General features: G+C 38.7%; 1 protein-coding gene and 1 long non-coding RNA gene across 7 annotated transcripts in view; both read right to left on the reverse strand.

Moving 5' to 3' along the window:
* Positions 1-8352, reverse strand: part of LOC130166090 (uncharacterized) — a 36887-nt gene extending 28535 nt beyond the window's left edge. Inside the window, exons 1-2 of the long non-coding RNA XR_008827101.1 lie at positions 8022-8352; positions 5820-5879 (exon numbers count right to left, since the gene is read on the reverse strand). This is a non-coding gene — a long non-coding RNA (uncharacterized LOC130166090). The remainder of the gene's footprint in view (positions 1-5819; positions 5880-8021) is intronic.
* Positions 8353-10817: 2465 nt separating this feature from the next.
* On the reverse strand, positions 10818-18162 carry btbd10b (BTB (POZ) domain containing 10b). Of its 6 annotated transcripts, none has more exons than XM_056381847.1 (9): positions 18074-18162; positions 17541-17688; positions 15934-16124; positions 15153-15468; positions 14864-14966; positions 14100-14220; positions 12742-12939; positions 12532-12642; positions 10818-11868 (listed from the first exon to the last, which is right to left on the reverse strand). In XM_056381847.1, exons 2-9 carry the CDS (start codon positions 17639-17641, stop codon positions 11537-11539), a joined length of 1473 nt encoding a protein of 490 aa, XP_056237822.1. In that variant the 5' UTR covers positions 17642-17688; positions 18074-18162; the 3' UTR covers positions 10818-11536. The 6 variants fall into 6 exon arrangements, with proteins under 6 accessions (XP_056237822.1, XP_056237814.1, XP_056237846.1 ...); XM_056381839.1 differs by having other exon boundaries at positions 15934-16127; XM_056381871.1 differs by lacking the exon at positions 18074-18162 and adding an exon at positions 16728-16810 and having other exon boundaries at positions 17541-17679.
* Positions 18163-18366: the final 204 nt, after the last annotated feature.

The raw sequence follows: 18366 nt of genomic DNA on the forward strand, positions 1-18366 counted from the left end.
GCCCCCAGTGATGAGATATCTTGAGGAATAAAATAGCATATTCAGTTGACTTTGACACACAGTTATAATTTTAGATATTTTTACTTATGGCAGTGGGTTGTTTAGTTCATATATGATTCAGATGGATATGTCTCAGCCACAGAGGGTTCAGGTTTTTTTTTCCATTTTAAATGTTTTGAATTTTTCTGGAAACACAACAGGTTATCACATCGTCAAGTTAACATTCAAGGCTAAACTGTTTTTTTATGTCTAAATGCTTTTCTCTCATATTATTTCCACTTATGTAGATTTGATCTGCTGAGCAAAACTAGACTGACATAGCAGAAGCATATTCTTCTTAATCCTGAAACACACACTATGAAATGAAAGCAAACAACACTAGTGCAAACAAATTGCAAGTTGTTGTACGCTAATAATTATAAAAACAAAAAACAATTAAAAAATGGGAACCTGCGAGTATTCATTTGATTTAATTACATAAAAGACTTGTAATGCAGCGTTTTCTGTGTCCTGAAATAAAACAGGCCACACAGTTTTCATTTTGTTTCATCCATGTCAATATGTGGCGCTCTGACACTCTATCCTACAAAAAGAGCAGATGGTTGGATTCAGTTAAATAAGGTGTAATGTTGCATGTTCACATCACTCTGGCTGAATTATATTAAATTAGAAGACACCAGAGCCAGTCCCCCATCTGTTAAAAAAAAAAAAAAGGGGTGAAAACAAGCAAAAAGCCGACCAATGACAACTCACTTCTGAATCTACATCACATTTTCAAAACTACAGAGGCTATTTTAGGCTATTCTCTCTAAAGTTCTGAATAATAACATTGATTTGGCTTAAACAATAACCATGTCTTGTTTTGTCTGATCCGCAGTCACCAACCTAAAGATATTTAGTTTAATGTACTGGTCTGAACTCAGCGCTCTGTGTGTGCGAGTTATTACATCAGTCTGGTCCATGTGTCATTTACATGGGTCCTGTCATCTCACGGCTGCACTTAGAGGATGAAGACGTTCTTACAGCTAAATGTAGATCACAGGTCTTCCTCAGCAGATCCATCCTTTTTCTTTGTTTTCAAGATTAGTTCACTCCCAACCGTTTGCGTCACCCATTTGAACATGTAACCAAATCTCTTCTGCATTTTCTGAATTGTTGTTGTTGTGTGTATAAATCGCGTTGTGTGACATGACCCCACTGTAGACATGTTACAGGGTTATATGAATCTTCATATGTGCCTGTGACATATGCTCTAGTCAGACAGCTAGTGCACCAGATGTTGCTGGTGTAAATGAGAACAAACGGCAAAGGGTCTGTGGTGGAGGGAAGCTGTACTTATGACCAAAGTCTGGAGGAGTATTACAATGTGTGTGTGTGTGTGTGTGTGTGTGTGTGTGTGATATTATACTGCCATTCAGTAATCGAAATTTAAAACTAATGTCCTCATATGTGGACATCATTTTTCTCAGGTCCCAATCAGCCTAAATAGCAAAGAGAAATTAAAAATGCACGCCATGCAAGAGTTCGGGTCTTAGGAGGTTAAATATATCATAGTACAAATCAGTGAGTTCGATATATTATTTATTATTTATTACAATTCTTTGATCCATGAGTTAAAAAAAAAGAAAAAAAAAGAGACCTCAGGTAAATTTTAAACTTGTTGGATAAATTCAGCACTCAGCATATGAGTACCTGTTTCTCTCATGTTTGTTGCGCTCTACTGCCGGCATGTGGTGAAAAGGGGTGATGGCACAAAAGTTTCTGCTAAAGATTCACTATTTCACTTGGTCACATGAAAACAATGTGAAGTTTTGAAAGGCAACACTTTTGATTTCTTGACTTTCTGTCTGATATAACTTTGATCATCGTGCTCTTCCTTCTCACAGTAACTACAACAACAACAACTGCTCCTGCAGCTGCTACTGACAACAATAATAATCATAGTGGCAAGTTAACCGAGGTCTAGCAGCATTTTTTCAATTGAATTGATTTTGAGTAGGGGCTCGGGGCCGACATTGGTGTCAGATTAATGTATAGGATGCAGGAGCGCTTCTTGCTTCTGTTACATGCACTTCTGTCACTCAACAGGTTTTCTCAGAGGAGAATATACAGCTCACAAGGTTATGAAAGCAAACCAGTCCTATGGCCAAGACTAGAACAGCAACAATTAATCAATCGGCAGAAAATTAATCAGTAACTATTTTTGATAAACAAACAATCGTTTTAGTCATTTTTTTAAGCGACGTGTCAAATGTTTGCTGTTTCTAGCTTCTCGAATCTGAGGATCCTTTCTTTGTCACACATGATGGTAAACAGAATATCTTTGGATTTGGGACTGTTGGTCAAACATAACAAGACATTTGAAGGATCTGTGGGAAATTATAATCAAAAAATAATATTTATTCATTAATGAAAACAGTTGCAGCCCTATATCTAAGACTCCATCAATTTTTAATGTCCTTCTGCAACTCAGTTTTTCAGCTTTTTTCTAGCTGCTAGTGTTTTCTGTATTTGCAGTCTACCTCTTTATGCTACGTGTGTTGTCAAATAGCTGAATGTGCTTTTCATTTTGCGGTTTGTTTTATTTATTTGAAGCTATTTTTTAAATGTGACATTAATGTGTTGTCAAAGTGGTGAAGCTGATTTCTTTCACTTGTGCTGTGTTTGTTTACTTGTGTTTTCTTTAGCCAAGTCAAGCTCTCTCCACTACTGTAATAAAATAGTTGATTGAAAGGATTTTAGTAGTTAGTGTAAAAATTTCATCTCCAATGCTGATGCAATATCACGAAATTTAAATCATACTAATAAGAATATCCTATAGAGATAGTCAGTTTGATCTGATGAAACCAGAAATGCTGTTACACAATAATCAAAGTTTAAAAAAAACAAAACAGGCTGATGACAGTATTGTGATGACATAAAACAGGGATTATTATGTTTAGTAATATGAGGATGTTGTGTTATGTTACGAAGCTGGAAGGACAAAACTATGCTTAAATGCATGGAGCCAGTGAAAAGCTCACATTTCTGACTTTGATAATGTGAACACAGGTATGATTACTCCTACCATCTGTTCTACAAAACATCAGCCTTTTACATAATGACCTCTGACAAGGATCACAGAACAGTTATATCAGATCCTGTTTTTTTTTTTATTACATGCCGTTATTGAATGTATCACATCTTATGCTAGGCTGATTTTTATATATTCATTTATTTTATATATACACTGCATACATTTCCTCTTAAATCGTGTATCTCCGAAGTTCGGATTACTCAGTTTTAAGGATTTGACCATATCTTGATTGAGGTTCTGTTTCCTCTTACATACGTCATATCTGATTCTTAGCTACCTTATTCAGATGTGTGTACTGACTATCAAGCAGGTGAATGAGATGTGTGATGAGCCTCTGCCTCTATGGAATCTGTCAGCTGTTAAAGCTGTTGTTGTTCATGCAGCTTTGAGTTTGAAATCTAAAACTTCCACTCTTTGGCTCAGTTGTTTGAGACATGTTTAATAATGACCAGATGACTGTGTTAGTCTCATAACTGGAGAAGAAAGTCATATAGTTATTTTTCATGGTCAGAGTAGTTCGATGGTGAAATTTAGAGCCATGATTGGGCCATGACCAACAAGCGAAGGGGGTCTCTCTTTGGAAGTGATACGTTCCAAGCTCATGGTTTGAATAGTTGTATTCACAGTGACATTTATGCTTACATTTAGATCACTGAATGTACCTTTAAAGCTGCTATTATCAGTATATCATATTAACAATGGACGACTCTGCTGTTCCCCTCAGCTCTACAGAGCGTTTATAGTCCTTCAGCTCAGTGCTTTGATTCGAATCCACTGTCCAACATCAAACAACCGACAAAGTTAGCAACTAGCTGGTGACCATGATGGAATATTTAGCAGCTAAAAAGCTTGATATTTTTCTCAGGAGTTAGTCGAGAGTAAAACAGATGAAGTGAAAGTAAATTCATCAAACGGACACAAACAGGGCTCCTGAATGCTAAATTTCGCCATAGGAACTTATAAGTGACAATATGTCAGTGTTTTGTTTGCAGCTTGTTGCACTGTCCGCAGGTGGCCAAAAATCAATTCACGCAGCTTTAAAGGATTTTTTTGATGGCTTTAGTAATTAGCAAGGAAAGCAAGGATCACGGGATTACAGGCGGTTAAGAACAGCAGCTATAGTAATACAGTAGCTGTATCAAACTGTGGAGGTAAAAAGACAGCCGAGCTATATTTCTGAATTACTCTTGTCACCCTGTTGCTCCTACATCAATAAGTCCCCCGAAAATCAATCAAGGGTTAGGGTTTATTTGCACCAAAAATACAATCTTGTTTAGTGCCATGAGGAGCCTTGGGTCAGCTCTGACTGCATGGTTTTTTGATCATTTAAAATTAATAACCTGTGATCTTTCTCTGTGAAAACCCTCTTGGCTTTGATCTGTGCTCCTCTCCGCCTGACCCTCACCTGTTGTTGACAGATAGCTGATGGATTTCTGTTTGCTGTTGACTGTGATCAAGGGAAAATACTGTTAGTTTCTGAATCAGTACACAAGATCCTAAACTCGAGCCAGGTAGGTGCTATTCAGTATTTCTGTAATGTTAAAACATAAATTAAAACAGTTTGAAATCATACACCTGTGTGCTTTATTTGGCTTAACTAGTGCACATTTTGAAATTAAATGGCATTTTGTGGATACTGAAATGTGTAATATGGTATTAGATAATAAAAAATAACATCTTGCACTCTCACTCTTCCTACTGCATTTTAAAGACATTAACAAAGTCGAGGAGCAGTTGTCGCAGTAGCTGCAGATCAGACCTGCACAGTCTTGTGTAGAAGAATTTTTTACCATTCCTCCTAAGGAACTGCTTCAGCTCAGCCATAATCTTAAAATGTCTGTTGCGAGCGGCTCTCCCAGCTCATTACACAGCATCTCTGTTGGGTTAAGGTCTGGACTCTGACTGTTCCCTTACTTAGTGCCTGCAGCATCCCTTTGACCAGTACATTGTTTACTGCTGATTAATCAAATCTGATGCTCACACATTAATAATACTTATCATTTTAGAATACATCTGACCACTTTCCTTTATTCATGGCTTATTGTAAGGGTTTCTGCACCATTAAAAAGCTGGTCCCCAAATGAGATGGATCTGGACAGTGATGGACGTAACCTAAGCTGTCTGTTGGTCTGTCGCATTCCCATACTGTTTCTCAGCCAGTGCAGAATCATGTCAAAGTTCGGCCCATGGAGTTTGTTTCACCTCATAATATTGACGAGAAGTTTGTATTTGTAGATCAAAAGGTGAGAACTTTTACCACAAAGTCTGTCTATAGTCGATATCAATACAATTGAATAAACTTGAATTTAAAGTTCATGTGCACTTTTATCAATCATGTCTTAAATAGGAATGCTTAGATTTCATTTTTTCAATCCATGAATAATCCAATTACACTAAAATATATCAAAAGATAATAACAATCAAAGTAAATATGCTCATTTAGTACTTAAGAGCCACTGCCATTTTGGCTTCGCTTAATTACCTCAAGAGCTGCTGGGAACATCATTTTGTGAATACTTTCATGACGATGGCATTGCTCATTTAGAAGAATGTCACAGACGAGGTATGTATCTTACAGAAGGGACAATGCAAAACTAAAGCCAAGGATTTCTGTCCATGACAATAATTATGCTGCTTAGTTTGTGGCAGTCTGATCTGCTTTGGTGGCATTACAGTGGTTTGTTGCAATTTCTGTAGCAGAATGAAGCAAAATGGGTGAAAATGGTGCTGCAGTTAATCTTACCTGTGAACAGTTCATCCATTATCAGCACTTGTCCCCCCCTGTCTCCGTCTGATGTAAGTGCTGCAGATGAAAGAAAAGATCAATACAAACTGCTACAAGTTAAAAACAAAAAGAAGGCTCATTCATCACACTAAGAAGCTGCTGGTTCAGTTTTATGAACCCCGGGACCAAAGAGGTGGAGTACATTGCTTGTAGTCACTGTCCTTTTCTATAGCTTATAATATAATATCATGTTGTAGCACCCTGTATTATGACATCTTTTTTTTTTACTGTTTCTAGTTTAAAATTTTATGGGGTACCTTTTTTTCATTAAGCATTGGTTGCTATCCAAGTTATTAAAATGTATCCTCTCTGGACCATGGATGTGTGCACCAAATTTCACAGTAAACCATCCAATAGTTGTCCACATATTTCATTAAAGTCAAAAAAGTCAATCTCATAGTCACACCACAGAGAAAAAGGTAAGAGCATCACAAACAGGATACATTGTCTGGGAACCATAGATATCTGTACCAACATTTTTTTTCCAATCCATGAGGTAAGTTTTGAGATAAACAACAGGATTAATGAAAAGTTTGACCTGCTGGTGGTGCTACTAATTATTGGAGATCATGAGGTAACCACCATCTAACAAATTTTTTAAGGATAACAAATCATGTCTCGATGAACATTTTTAAGATTTCAGAAATGTTTTAATAAATTGGTATTGGACATCAGATAATACATCACTTTCAGGATCCTATTTTAACCATGAAGGAGTAACAACAACAACAACAACAAGCACAGAGAACATCTTTATTGCGTTAACTGTGTAGGTGTCTCCATCTGCACCTGCTGTTTTGGTTCATGTTGGTGCAGCAGCATAAAGTGCAAGAGGTACGATATAAATCAGAGGGTGTGGTGATTAATAAATTCACTCTTAGAGGTCGCATCACTGATCGAATCACTCTGAAACAGCTGAGCCAATCACAGTGACGAATGATAACAGCCCAACAAATGGAATGAAGCTTCTGCAGGAAATTACATTGTTGTCTGGATGGTATTGAACAGTACCTGAAATCTGGTCTTTATAAGACCACATAAACCTGACTCTATTTGTCTAATTTCTACTGCATATCATGCCATTAATTGTCACACTGTAAAATGTGACACTACAGCTTTGCACCATAATGCATTTCAAGATTAAACGTGAAATGCTGCTTTTGTTAAAAATAAAGTCGAAAAGGAGGCAATGACGCACAGAATTGATGAGGAGCTGTAATCTAATATCTTCCATTTAAACACCAGAATAGAGTCATAACAGACCAGTATGATGTATTGTATGGAGCTACTTTGTTGCAGCCTAGTGTTGTATGCATCTAACATAATGAAGGTAAACACTGTGTTCTGACGTGGCAGCTCTCAAATCCCTGGTTGCAGATTTATCAACCTGTGTTGCTGCTTTCAGACACCTGCAGGTATTTAATGAACTGGAGCTTTCACACAGTATAAAGCAGCTGTCAACAGATACTGGAAGAGTCACTCATACTAGTGTATAGATAAATGCAGGCTCATGAACCAACATTCCTGCCTTAAATACAGATTTTCTAATGCCAATTTAAATACCTATACTGGCTGCAGACTGGTTAGTTAAAATGGTTTATTTACATTTTAACCATCAGTGCTGCACATTTGCTCAGTGTATTAATTTTGCTCTTGTTGACAGAATCACTAAAGTAACAGCAGATTGACAGAGGTGGTTCTGAGATGTCTATTCTCAGTGCCCTCATTATTAATTGACTTTGAATGAATACAGGTGTACTAGATCCAGCCCTAGGTCCAGATTGCATAACAGTGCATGTGGAGTCAAACTGCTGTTGTGGGTCTCCACAAGAATATAATCAGTCGCCCAAAGCTTCTCACTAAAACAACAGAGCATTTCAATTCATTGTTTTAAAGGAACCCAGTGAAAGCACCACAACACCCACAAGAAGCACAACTGAGGAAAATTACCCTGAGTACAAGAGCCAACAACAACAACACCACGCGGATACAACCATTAGCCCTTGCTAGCACGGCAATGCTTGCCGTAAGCTAGCTAGCAATAGCAACATTCGCCGAACAAATTCATAATATCAATAGCAGCAAGTTAACTAATGTTATTATGACTACTGTAGCCGATCAAAAACAGACGTAACATCATGCAGCCATCATGTTACTTACCCTTGAAGGAGAAGAAGCGCCAGTTTCCGAGTCAAGCTGGAGCCTTTAGCAGCTCACAGCACTTTCCATCTAAGTAAAGACAGACTTAACTCCATTATCGGACTCGTAAAAAAAAGTTCAACCATGGACTTATACATGGGTCCGGCCGCACAAACTACACTGACAGAGCCGTAAAAACTTTTTGGGTGATTTGATGGTTCTCATGTGGACCAAGATTTGAGCCAGTGGGCCCCATGGCAAGTCCGCCAAGTCTGGTCTTATCCCTTTCTTTGACTGAGGCCTTTTTGAACAAAAAGTGGTTTCATCAGTGAAGGTAATTCTGGAGGGTCCCTTTCACCTGAGTGCTGCTTACTGTCCTGAGCCATCTTAAATGCTGGCTCCCTGGTCCCTGTCTGTTTAAATGTGGGGAGGACCAACTTTTAGTAGAAGGGACTCACGTGCACTAACATGCATGTGTAACTGTCCCTGAAATGAAAACAAAGAACAAGATTACAACATACTTAGTTCTCTGCCCAAGATGCCTTTACACAATTATGTCTTTACATGGAAAATAGCTTGCTATTTTATTGTATACAATCTTTACAGAACCTTAAAAGTTAAGATACTGTATAATTAATGTGTGAATGAGGAGTGATATATTGATTTACTTTCATAAATTGACTTTCTTTACTTTTTGACAATAACCATATTGTATCATACTTTTTTATTTAAGATAAAATAGGACTACAAGAACTTTTCTGAAACATATAGTACAAGAAATAGACAAATAGACCACTTTATTTCAGGCCTAAGAGAAGGTTGTGCAAAATATCTTCAGCCCAATGATCGAGACATTGTTTTTGGGGGAAAAAAGCCAGAGAAGTCAGAATAGGTGCCAGGTAAGGAGGGTAATGCAACATATTCATATATTAGGTGGCCAGCTGACCATGACAAACTCAGAACAGAGAGAGAAAACAAAACTGACCACTGAAAGGTGAAGGCTCCTTCTTCGGCTTGACAGCTTCCATCACCCATTGTCCTCGTTGGTGTTCTTGGGTTGCTGCTTTGAGAGGGACAGATGAACTTGTCCACAACTCCGAGCGGTCATGTCGGCAACAGATGTTTTCACTGGGCCTATTTGGACTTCATGGGCTGAACCTCTCTACGAAAGCAGGAAAAACTGCTCAAGAGATGAAATTTGAGGAGCTTGTGGACAAGGGCGTCATCAGAGAGACATTCCCAGTTCCCCCACTGTATGTTGCTTTTATCCAGGTCTGTGCATCAGCTTCCCCTGTCACCTGATCACTTCCGAGTGGCAAACACTTGACAGCAGGGTTGCCAGATTGGCTAGGTTTCTACTTTTTCTTTATTTGGATAATTAAAAAATGATTAGGGTGGGTTACAGTTTGGGCTCCTTTTTGTAAACTACAGTTAGAGCGGTTTTTACCTTCGACAAGTCTGACTCTATTCCAGAGGTTGTCCAACTGTAAGAGAGGTTCGGCGAGGGAGACTTGAGCCAAAGATACAGAGTGAGGTGAAAGGGACAATTGGACAACAATTGGAAGTTAGTTATTTTAGTTTTGCTGATTACCAACAAGATCAAAAACTGCAGCAGTTGCAATGAAGGTAGACTGCTGTAAAGTCACTTAGCACCATATTACCACAATTTCTTTCCAACTCAGTGAAATCTGAACACAGAAATAATACAGATTTAGATTCAGTGTGGTTTACATTTCCCAGGATATTATTATCTCATCACAAATAAAAATCCATAGACCTGCTTAGAAATCAGAGAAAAAAGAAACTCCTTTTAACTCCAGAACTTGCATCAGGTTTTTGCATTTTCTTCATTATCAAAGTAATTCATTGATAGCTGTCAGAACACCCAATGGTGCAGAGCAAACATAAACTTGTGACTTTGGCTTACTTAAGTTTTTCAAAATGTAAACAGATATAGGCTAAAAGAAAACAGGGCTCAAGCTGTAGCACACAGCGTAACTCAGTGAATATTATACAGTCCTTATAATCCCCTGTCTTTGTAAGACAAGTTTGTCTGTCAATATGAGAACCAAACTATTCAAATTCACTAACAATCTTCATATCCGTTCGTACGGTTCAACCCCCTCCTGGTGTCTTTTGCTACACCCTTACTTGGGAACTAACCAGAAAGGTATTGGTACAAGGCATTCATTTTGAAAAAAAAATGTTATTTGTTTGAGAAGCTTAAAAGATAAATACCCATTCACACTTAATAAAACAGGATCTTGTGAGGACCCTCTACATTTAACTAGTTATTTGCCTGTAAACAATCTTAATTTTAATGTTGTCTTTCTGCATTTTTAGCATTCAATCCATCTGAACTGATTATTGGTAATTGCTTGGTAAAAACTGAATAAAGGATATAACCCTTAGTTTCAAGTCAAGCCAATGGTGTTTATTTTATTTCGTTTAAAAATGTGAGCTCTGTTTGGCATGATTCTGTACTTTAATTATTACTTCCGTAGTGGCACATGGATACTGAAAGCACACACAAGAAACAGTTTTAGGAGATAATTGTCAGTTATAGATGTGGTTCATATGCTTCATTTCACACTTTTTCTTTGTATCAGGCTAGAAGGGTGTGAGTTGTCAGGGGAACCTTTAAGATGAATACATTGAATAACTAAACAAATCTCTGTACAGTTGACCATAGGCAGATGTTTGGCCACTGCGGGTCTTCAGCGACAAGGCCCAACCCATCTCAAATTCATTATGTTCTATGTGTGGCTCTTATGAACACTGTCATGGATCAATCATGGATCAAATATACAAAAAAAATTTATTTTGATGTCTTTATTTCATGATTTTGTTTTATTTTTAAACAACAATTTCAAGCTTTGCACAAAAAGATTCTGACCACAATAGCCTGTGCTCTGCTTAATATCTTGGCCGCGGGAGGAGCATAACATCACATTTCAGATCCAGCCAATGACTACATTACCCATTACAAGATTCAAAGACATCTGAGAGGAATTCAACTGGAGATCATGACACTATAAGTGGTGATAACTGATTTTCTCCATGACCAGAAAGTCACATTAGCGAGTCTTGTATTCTTCCCCCCCGAAGCACATTTAGTAGTTAGGCCACCCAAGACAATCAAAATCAAAATTATCAGTAAAATAAAACCTGTGAGAAAACAGTGACACCACTGTGCTCAGCCAAACTCATCAAATGAAGGTACAACAACACTGTAAATAATAATGTTAATAATAATAGCCTAAGTGTTTTACTGATTTTTTTTTTCAAACAGAAAAATAAATTCCTTTGGTCAAGTAAAAAACAAAATGAAAATAATAGTGAACTCTTCCTTTCACCTTATATCCCTCATGTTTCTTCTTCTACAGTCAACCAGGTTCTTGAGGCTCTAAGGCTGCAAAGGAGGTGTCAAGGCAATATGGTTATGGTGCCCCTGGCGCTCCATGCTGCAGCATGCTGGGAATAGGTCTAGAGGAGGAGGAGAGGAGCAGAGGCATTGAAAGAGGACTAGTATGTCCTCACACAGCAGGTGAAGGTGCATCAGGGTCAGGCTCATTGCTGTAGTTGTTGCTGTAGTGATTCCCACTAGGTGGTTGATTAGGTAGGATATCCAGTTCATCCACTTGGGGGCCAGGGTGCATCACCACCAGCTGGTCCTGGGGGATGTCTGCTGCTGCTGCCGCCAGGTTTGTGATGGACTTGGATTTAACACACTGGAAGTCCACATGGCGGCTTTTACCCTCTTCCTTTTCCCAGGACATGCGGATGAAGGGCCTCTGGACGTAGTTATAAATGACCTCTGGACGACCTCCTGGTCTTTTCTTGACCTTCTCTTTGTATGTAGGGTAACCTATCAATGCCGCAGACAGGACAAAACCATTAGCTCAGTTTATGGTAACAGGTTTTTTCAGAGAGAATATAACACCCCCCCCCCCCCCAGTCATAGGTCAAGACCACATCAACTGGTAGGTGAAGTGATCAAACAAACAAGGCAGAAGCATTTCATATCAACCTAATTTTGTATTGTGAAATAGGATGTATTTTGTTCCATGCTTACAGTTGCTTTGACTACTACAGGCTATTATATAATACAGCATCCCTTACATGCTAAAATGAATTACATCATGAAAAATGGATTTCAAATAATTAAGTTAACATGTCATTTCGCAGCTTGGCAGATACTATTCTTAGCGATACGTTCTAATGATATGTTTTTTAATGTATGTTAACGGTTTTCTCTGCCTTCCCAAGCCGTAAACAAACAAACAGACAGGTCTGTGGTATACTTTTGTTTTCTCTGTTTTCTGGACAACAGCTGTTTGATAAAAGCCAAGCATCCAAAATAACTACTACATTCAGTGTAGTATTCTGCTCGTACTTGCTATTAGTGAAACCTTTGGCTTATTTTGGTGTCAATACTTCAAACGATGACTTGTCTGAATGATATGGATTTTTCCAAAAGTCAACTTTTCTGACAAAACATCATTCTTCATTACTGAAAAGTTCCACTTACCTTCAATGCCCAGTCTTATTTTCTTTAATCCTCTGTCCTTTAAAACTGATTTGGCAACATCACGGTTCTCAATATATTTGAAAAATCTGTACAGTTTTGTGCTGTAGATGACTGCAAAGAGAAGGACAAAAACAACCTTGTTTATCATGTATTGGTGTTCTGTATCTGCTGAGATATGGGAGTCTGTATTCTGTATTAATGTGTACTCACTCTGTGAATACTCTTCTCCCATCTGTGGTGGATATTCTTCATCCCAGTCCACCACATCATCGTCAGTGAGGACAACAATGTGACATTCCCTCTCTCCACTCTGAGCACTGGCCACCATTAAAGGCAGTACCATTTCCTCTAGGTAAAACTCAAACTGTCGTCGAGCTCCATCATTAGACAACTCATGCATGAGGGCACCTGATAACAAAAGACATTGAGAACACTGGTTAGAAGATTTAAGCCACATTATGCCAGCACTCAGAATTGTCCATCATGCATTGCATTAAAGCCTAAAAAAATAATAAATAAAAACACTGGCACAGGTAATGCAAGTAGGCCATCTGCCATAACTTCAGTTACTAGCAGCCTTTGTCTTTCCCCAACATGCTAACATGTACAACAAGTACAACATCTTGAATTTTCCGTTTCATTGACTTGAAGATTGATGTTGCCTTAATTGGTTTTAAACTGTCAACTGTCATAGAGGTAAATAAATAAAAAGCCTGAGGTTCAATAGATATCTACTCTGACAGGGTGTTTCAGGAAATGAAACGTGCTAGAGTTAACAAAAATAGTAGCCTTGACTCCATTTCAGCAACATTTGTGATGGAAAATGTTTCGAACCTGTTTGATATTAAGCCAAACATCGGACCGGACTACCGAATTTTACCACTAGGTGTCACACAACAGACTCAAATGGAACATAATGAGACAGGGAACCCCTGAATGGGAGTGCAGCTATTCCAGTCCACTTGGTGGTGATAATGCATGTCTAGGTTGGTTTACCAGCAACCAATACTGAAATTTGACCTCCTTCAAGCTGCAGGCTTCAGCTCCGTAGAAAATTGTGCACAGCTCGTCAGCCACAAGTGGCTCCGGTAGTTTGTTTATAAACAAACATAATATAACGTTAATCACGTTTTCATATTTCTCATTAATAATGCAATACAATGCCGATGAAGGGTACTTTTTAGTTTGCTAGTTTGCTGCAGTTCTTGATCTTGTTGATAAACTAGCAAGTATGGTTCAGCCAGTTCACAAAAACTTGCACCGGTTAAAGATCCCTACACTGGACTGGACCGGCAAAACAGGAAATCTACCCGACTCTAATAAGTAGTCCTAACATCCCACTAAAGTACTGTTGAACATATGCAGTCTGAACCATGTCCAGACACAGCAGCCATAACAGTTCCAGGCACTCTTCTTCCACAGACATGACACTCAAAACTATATACAACACTAGCACTCACTAAAACACAGCAGAAAATTTATGCGAACTGAGACGATCTATATCATGTTTCGTGGGAATGTTGAATGTGTAACACTACCAGCTTCTGCACCCCTGAGGATATACTCACTAAGGTCTCTGCATTTGATGGTGCTGTAGTCGAAAGAGATACACAGATAGTCACACGCCTCCCGTAACTCAGGGATGGAGATTCCATCAGGACAACGGATTATCCCAGATTTGTAGTAATCCTGTCAATTAGAAAGAAATCACAACAAAGGCTGTAATTTCAAACACTGTTATTCCATTAACCCGTAACATTAAATATACATGAAAGAATCAAGGGCCTACCCCAAAGGTCAAAGCTTTCATATAAAACCATAAATACAACTCTGTAGACTGTTGGCACAGCGAAAATTGAGATCCACAGGTTAAACTTTACTCATTAATTACTTTATGTATGTGAGAGAGAGTTGGTTTGTGATGCAAGACAAACTTCAGAGGAATTTGACAGCACAAAGTGACCTCATCTAAATCATAGCAGTTCCAGAGCAGTCACCAAAAGCCCACTTTTTTGTTCTATCACAAAGTAAACCTTATTTCCCTATATTTAGTCTAGTAATATTTCAAAAGTATACACTTAGTTGCCAGTTTATGCTGTATAGCTAGCAAACTGTAATGTAATCAACATACATTCAACATCCCTATAAATCCTGCATTTATGAAGTTTATAATGGTTGTTCTTTGTTGAAGCTACCTTCAAAGGGTTGTTGATTTAACATTATGGACATTTTTGAAGTTATGGTTTGTCCTGTTGTTAAATTTTATTTCATAATACTAAGAGGAGTTTAAATTCTTTAGCCTACAGTAATGTTAATAAAGACAAAGACTGACCAGAATAGCTCGGAAAACCGTTGAGCTGATGCCCTCGGCCACCTCATACTCCCCCTTCTCGTTGGGCCGTGTGAAATTATGTTCTCTTCCAGATCCAAACATTCTGAAATAAAGAAGCACTGGTTTGTTTTATGCATCACAGAAACAAGAAATCCAAAATTTCCATAATACTTATGTAAACATAGATTTAATTTTTACATTAGTGATTAGTAAAATACGTTCAATAACTGTGCAATAACTGCTATAATGAGTAAGGACAAAGAATTTTGATGATGAAAGTGTATCGTACCTGCCCAACATGGTATTGGGTTGTGCTGTGAAGATGGAAGGATCGACTACAAAGCGTGTGTTGTCAACAATCAGAGTCACTCTTTCTGAGGTCCTAATGTTTCGGTTCCCGACAGTGGCACTTGCTCCTCCCTCCTTGGGATTCTCATAGACAAAAACCATTTCTCCAACTCCCAAGCTTTTGAAGGTGCCTTCAGTACTGGACAAGCTGCTGTTGCGACTGCTTACCACCCCACTGCTGCTGGAGCCGCTGGGAGAGACTCTCTGAGGTCGTGGACTACTGGGCCTCGATGATGGGCCACCATCTCGTTCACGGTCTACACACAGACAGACAGACACTCAGGCACAGGCATGACTCAGACACTGCAGTTTTTCCTTTTAACTTTGGAAATCCCATCAGTAACAAGTGAGTATTCACAAACATCTTTGGTTGTTTTGCAGCTTGTATTCATGAGAAACATTGGTACCATCTTAGGAATCCATTTGAGTAATAGTCCATGGCTACTAATGTCAGCTCTAAAACAACGAAACTGGAAAGGGCCCCACTCAAAACATTTGCCTCGTATCCAAACTGTCAAACTACAAGTTGTCTTGGTCTAAACACAAACAGGTGGATTAGTGCTGACTTGATCCATTCACAGCCAAAAACAGGAGAGATATAAACCATGTCTGAGCTGTGAGGTGATAAATGCAGTCAGCTGTTCTCAACAGTAGCTGCCAAGAGCTGCAGACCTCTAACATGACATCCATATAAGCCCTCTATTCTTTCCATGCATACTCACCACTGTTGTGTTGGCGGGTGGGTGAAGTGACGTTTCGAATGCAGGGGGTGAGCTGGCCTTCTCTCTCGTGTGAGGAATCCCTGGAGCGATCGCTGGAGCGGCGGCGGTCACGTGAACGGTCACAGCCCCCACTGGCACCATGTAGGCTCATCTTCCTCTGTTCTGCCTCCACTCGAGATGCTCGGGCCTGACTGCTGGTTTCCAAAACAAAAGCATAGTTAACTTTCTTCTCTATTCCTCAAGGCCAGACGATACTTTTATTTTATAATTGTAAAGTTATTATGACACGCAGGCACCCAGTCACACTGTTTATCTTCAGTCATTTGTTTACACACACTAATGCTCAACAGTTAGGGGTGTGTAAAACATTAGTACTAGTATACAGGCTTAGATAAGATTCCTTAAAAATGTATGTAAATCAGAGCTACCACATTCTCTAAGCTACCACATTCTCAACTTTGATGTCTAATCTGACACAAAATCAGAGAAGCCTGAATGTTGACAAACTATTTGTGTGATTTAAATAAACCTTGTAAGGACTGTTATAAAAGGAAGTGGATTCAAGAACAAAAAGATTGCAAAAGCATCAGAAGACATAAGGTCGCTACTTGACTCTTCCTTTAAGACTAATCTCTGACACACCAAATCCACTTTCAGACAGAAAAAGCATCAGTTTACATGCTAATTCCATAAATGGGATAAAAAAGTATGGGTGATAGGAACAGCTTCAGGGTAATAATGTGTAGGCGGTGCAAACCCACCCACAGACCACGGGAAAAATCACAGGTGCATACCCCCTTGGCCTGAGATCAAATACACAAGTCTCGACTCTTCCCGTCTTCTCTATTCTGTCATCCTATCTGCGGTTCTGTTGTTCCTTAAGCAGGAAAAACAAACAAACAAAAATTCTAATGCTAGAGGACAGGAACCTCACAGGGCAGGATGAAAGAGCCTATGCTATAAATTTGATTATGGATTAGGGTTTACATTATTTAACAGTGGAGAGTGGAAAGAAACACCTTCCATAACCAAAGCTAACCTTGATGTTATCAATGATACCAATGATACCAATGCCATTATCGATTCTGCTTATCAGTCTGATTTTTTTTATTGATTCCCATATTCCTGATCAGTTTTCTGCATGGAAAATAAATATAATCAGCAATATTGATAATTGTTGAATTGTTTATGTCCATTTTAGGGCAAACCACCAAATATTTGATGGTTCCAGCTAACACAATGTGAGGATTTCCCACTTTTTTCAGTTTCACATTGTAGTTAACTAAATATCTGTGTTTTGTAATGTTTTACAGATCACACAACTACTGGACTGACAGCAGAATAATTGGCAAAGTAATCAATGATGAACAGTTGCAACCAAAATACAGAGATAAAATAACCACATGATAATCTCTGCTCATTCAAGGAACTTCAATAGATTTACAAATAATACCATTAAACAAAGATATAGTCATAGTTTTTTTTTTTACCTTTATCCTAGAATATAAATTCAAATTTCTAAGTAACAAACATGAGACTAATCTATAGCCCAGCATCACAGTGCCTGACATTACATTGCTTGCATGACAGATTTTCAGCTGGCTCACCTCGAATGCTTGCAGAGTTTGCGGGGTCGGCTTGTCGCTTTTCGTTCCCAGTTTTCGGTGTCACTGGAGTTGCTGTCATATGACTGCAGACGTGCTGCCATCACCCGTACAGAGGGGAGTCCGGTCTGGATCTTTCACCGTTCATAATCTGGTTAATGGCGAAATCAACAAGTCAGTTGGATCCCCTGATCAACCCCTGGCAAACCACGGGCTGCTAACAAAATATTTTCTAACTGAGTTCACGTGTGCTGTCAACTTGTGATGCTTAAATGGCTACAAAGGGGCCTCACATCTCAGAACAAAGTCTTGACATCGTTGCTGTCGGACTGAGTCAGCCTACGATCAGGTTAGCTAGTGCGCTGTGTTAGCATACGTAGCAAGCTAACATTAGCTGGCACTGCTAGTAGTACTTTGCAATGCTATTAACATAATATTCTGAGACAGCTGCGTAGCTGGTGGAGTTATCCCAACAGTATTGACATAAAGGCTGTCATGTTCTAGGCAGATACGACAAAAATATTAAACATAGCTACCTAGCTGGCTACAATTTCCGTTGAAGTGTAATCCCAATCGCTCAGCAGCTAACCAGCCATCTCCTTTCAAAACACTCACCCAGCTGACGTCCAACGTGACGACCGTTAACGGCCTGACGTGATGACGCAGTCAAAGATTTAAATTGGAACTACTGCTAAACTTTCTAATTAAATAAAACTTTGTCTGAAAAGTTAACTGGATTTTAAAATAAAAATATTTTAAAGGTGACTAACTTGTTTCCACCTGCTAGTGGACAGTTCTTACTTTTTTCCTAATAATTGAGTTGGAGACT

This window comes from Seriola aureovittata, chromosome 1 (genome assembly GCF_021018895.1).
Source record: "Seriola aureovittata isolate HTS-2021-v1 ecotype China chromosome 1, ASM2101889v1, whole genome shotgun sequence".
In the NCBI taxonomy this organism is placed as follows: Eukaryota; Metazoa; Chordata; class Actinopteri; order Carangiformes; family Carangidae; genus Seriola; species Seriola aureovittata.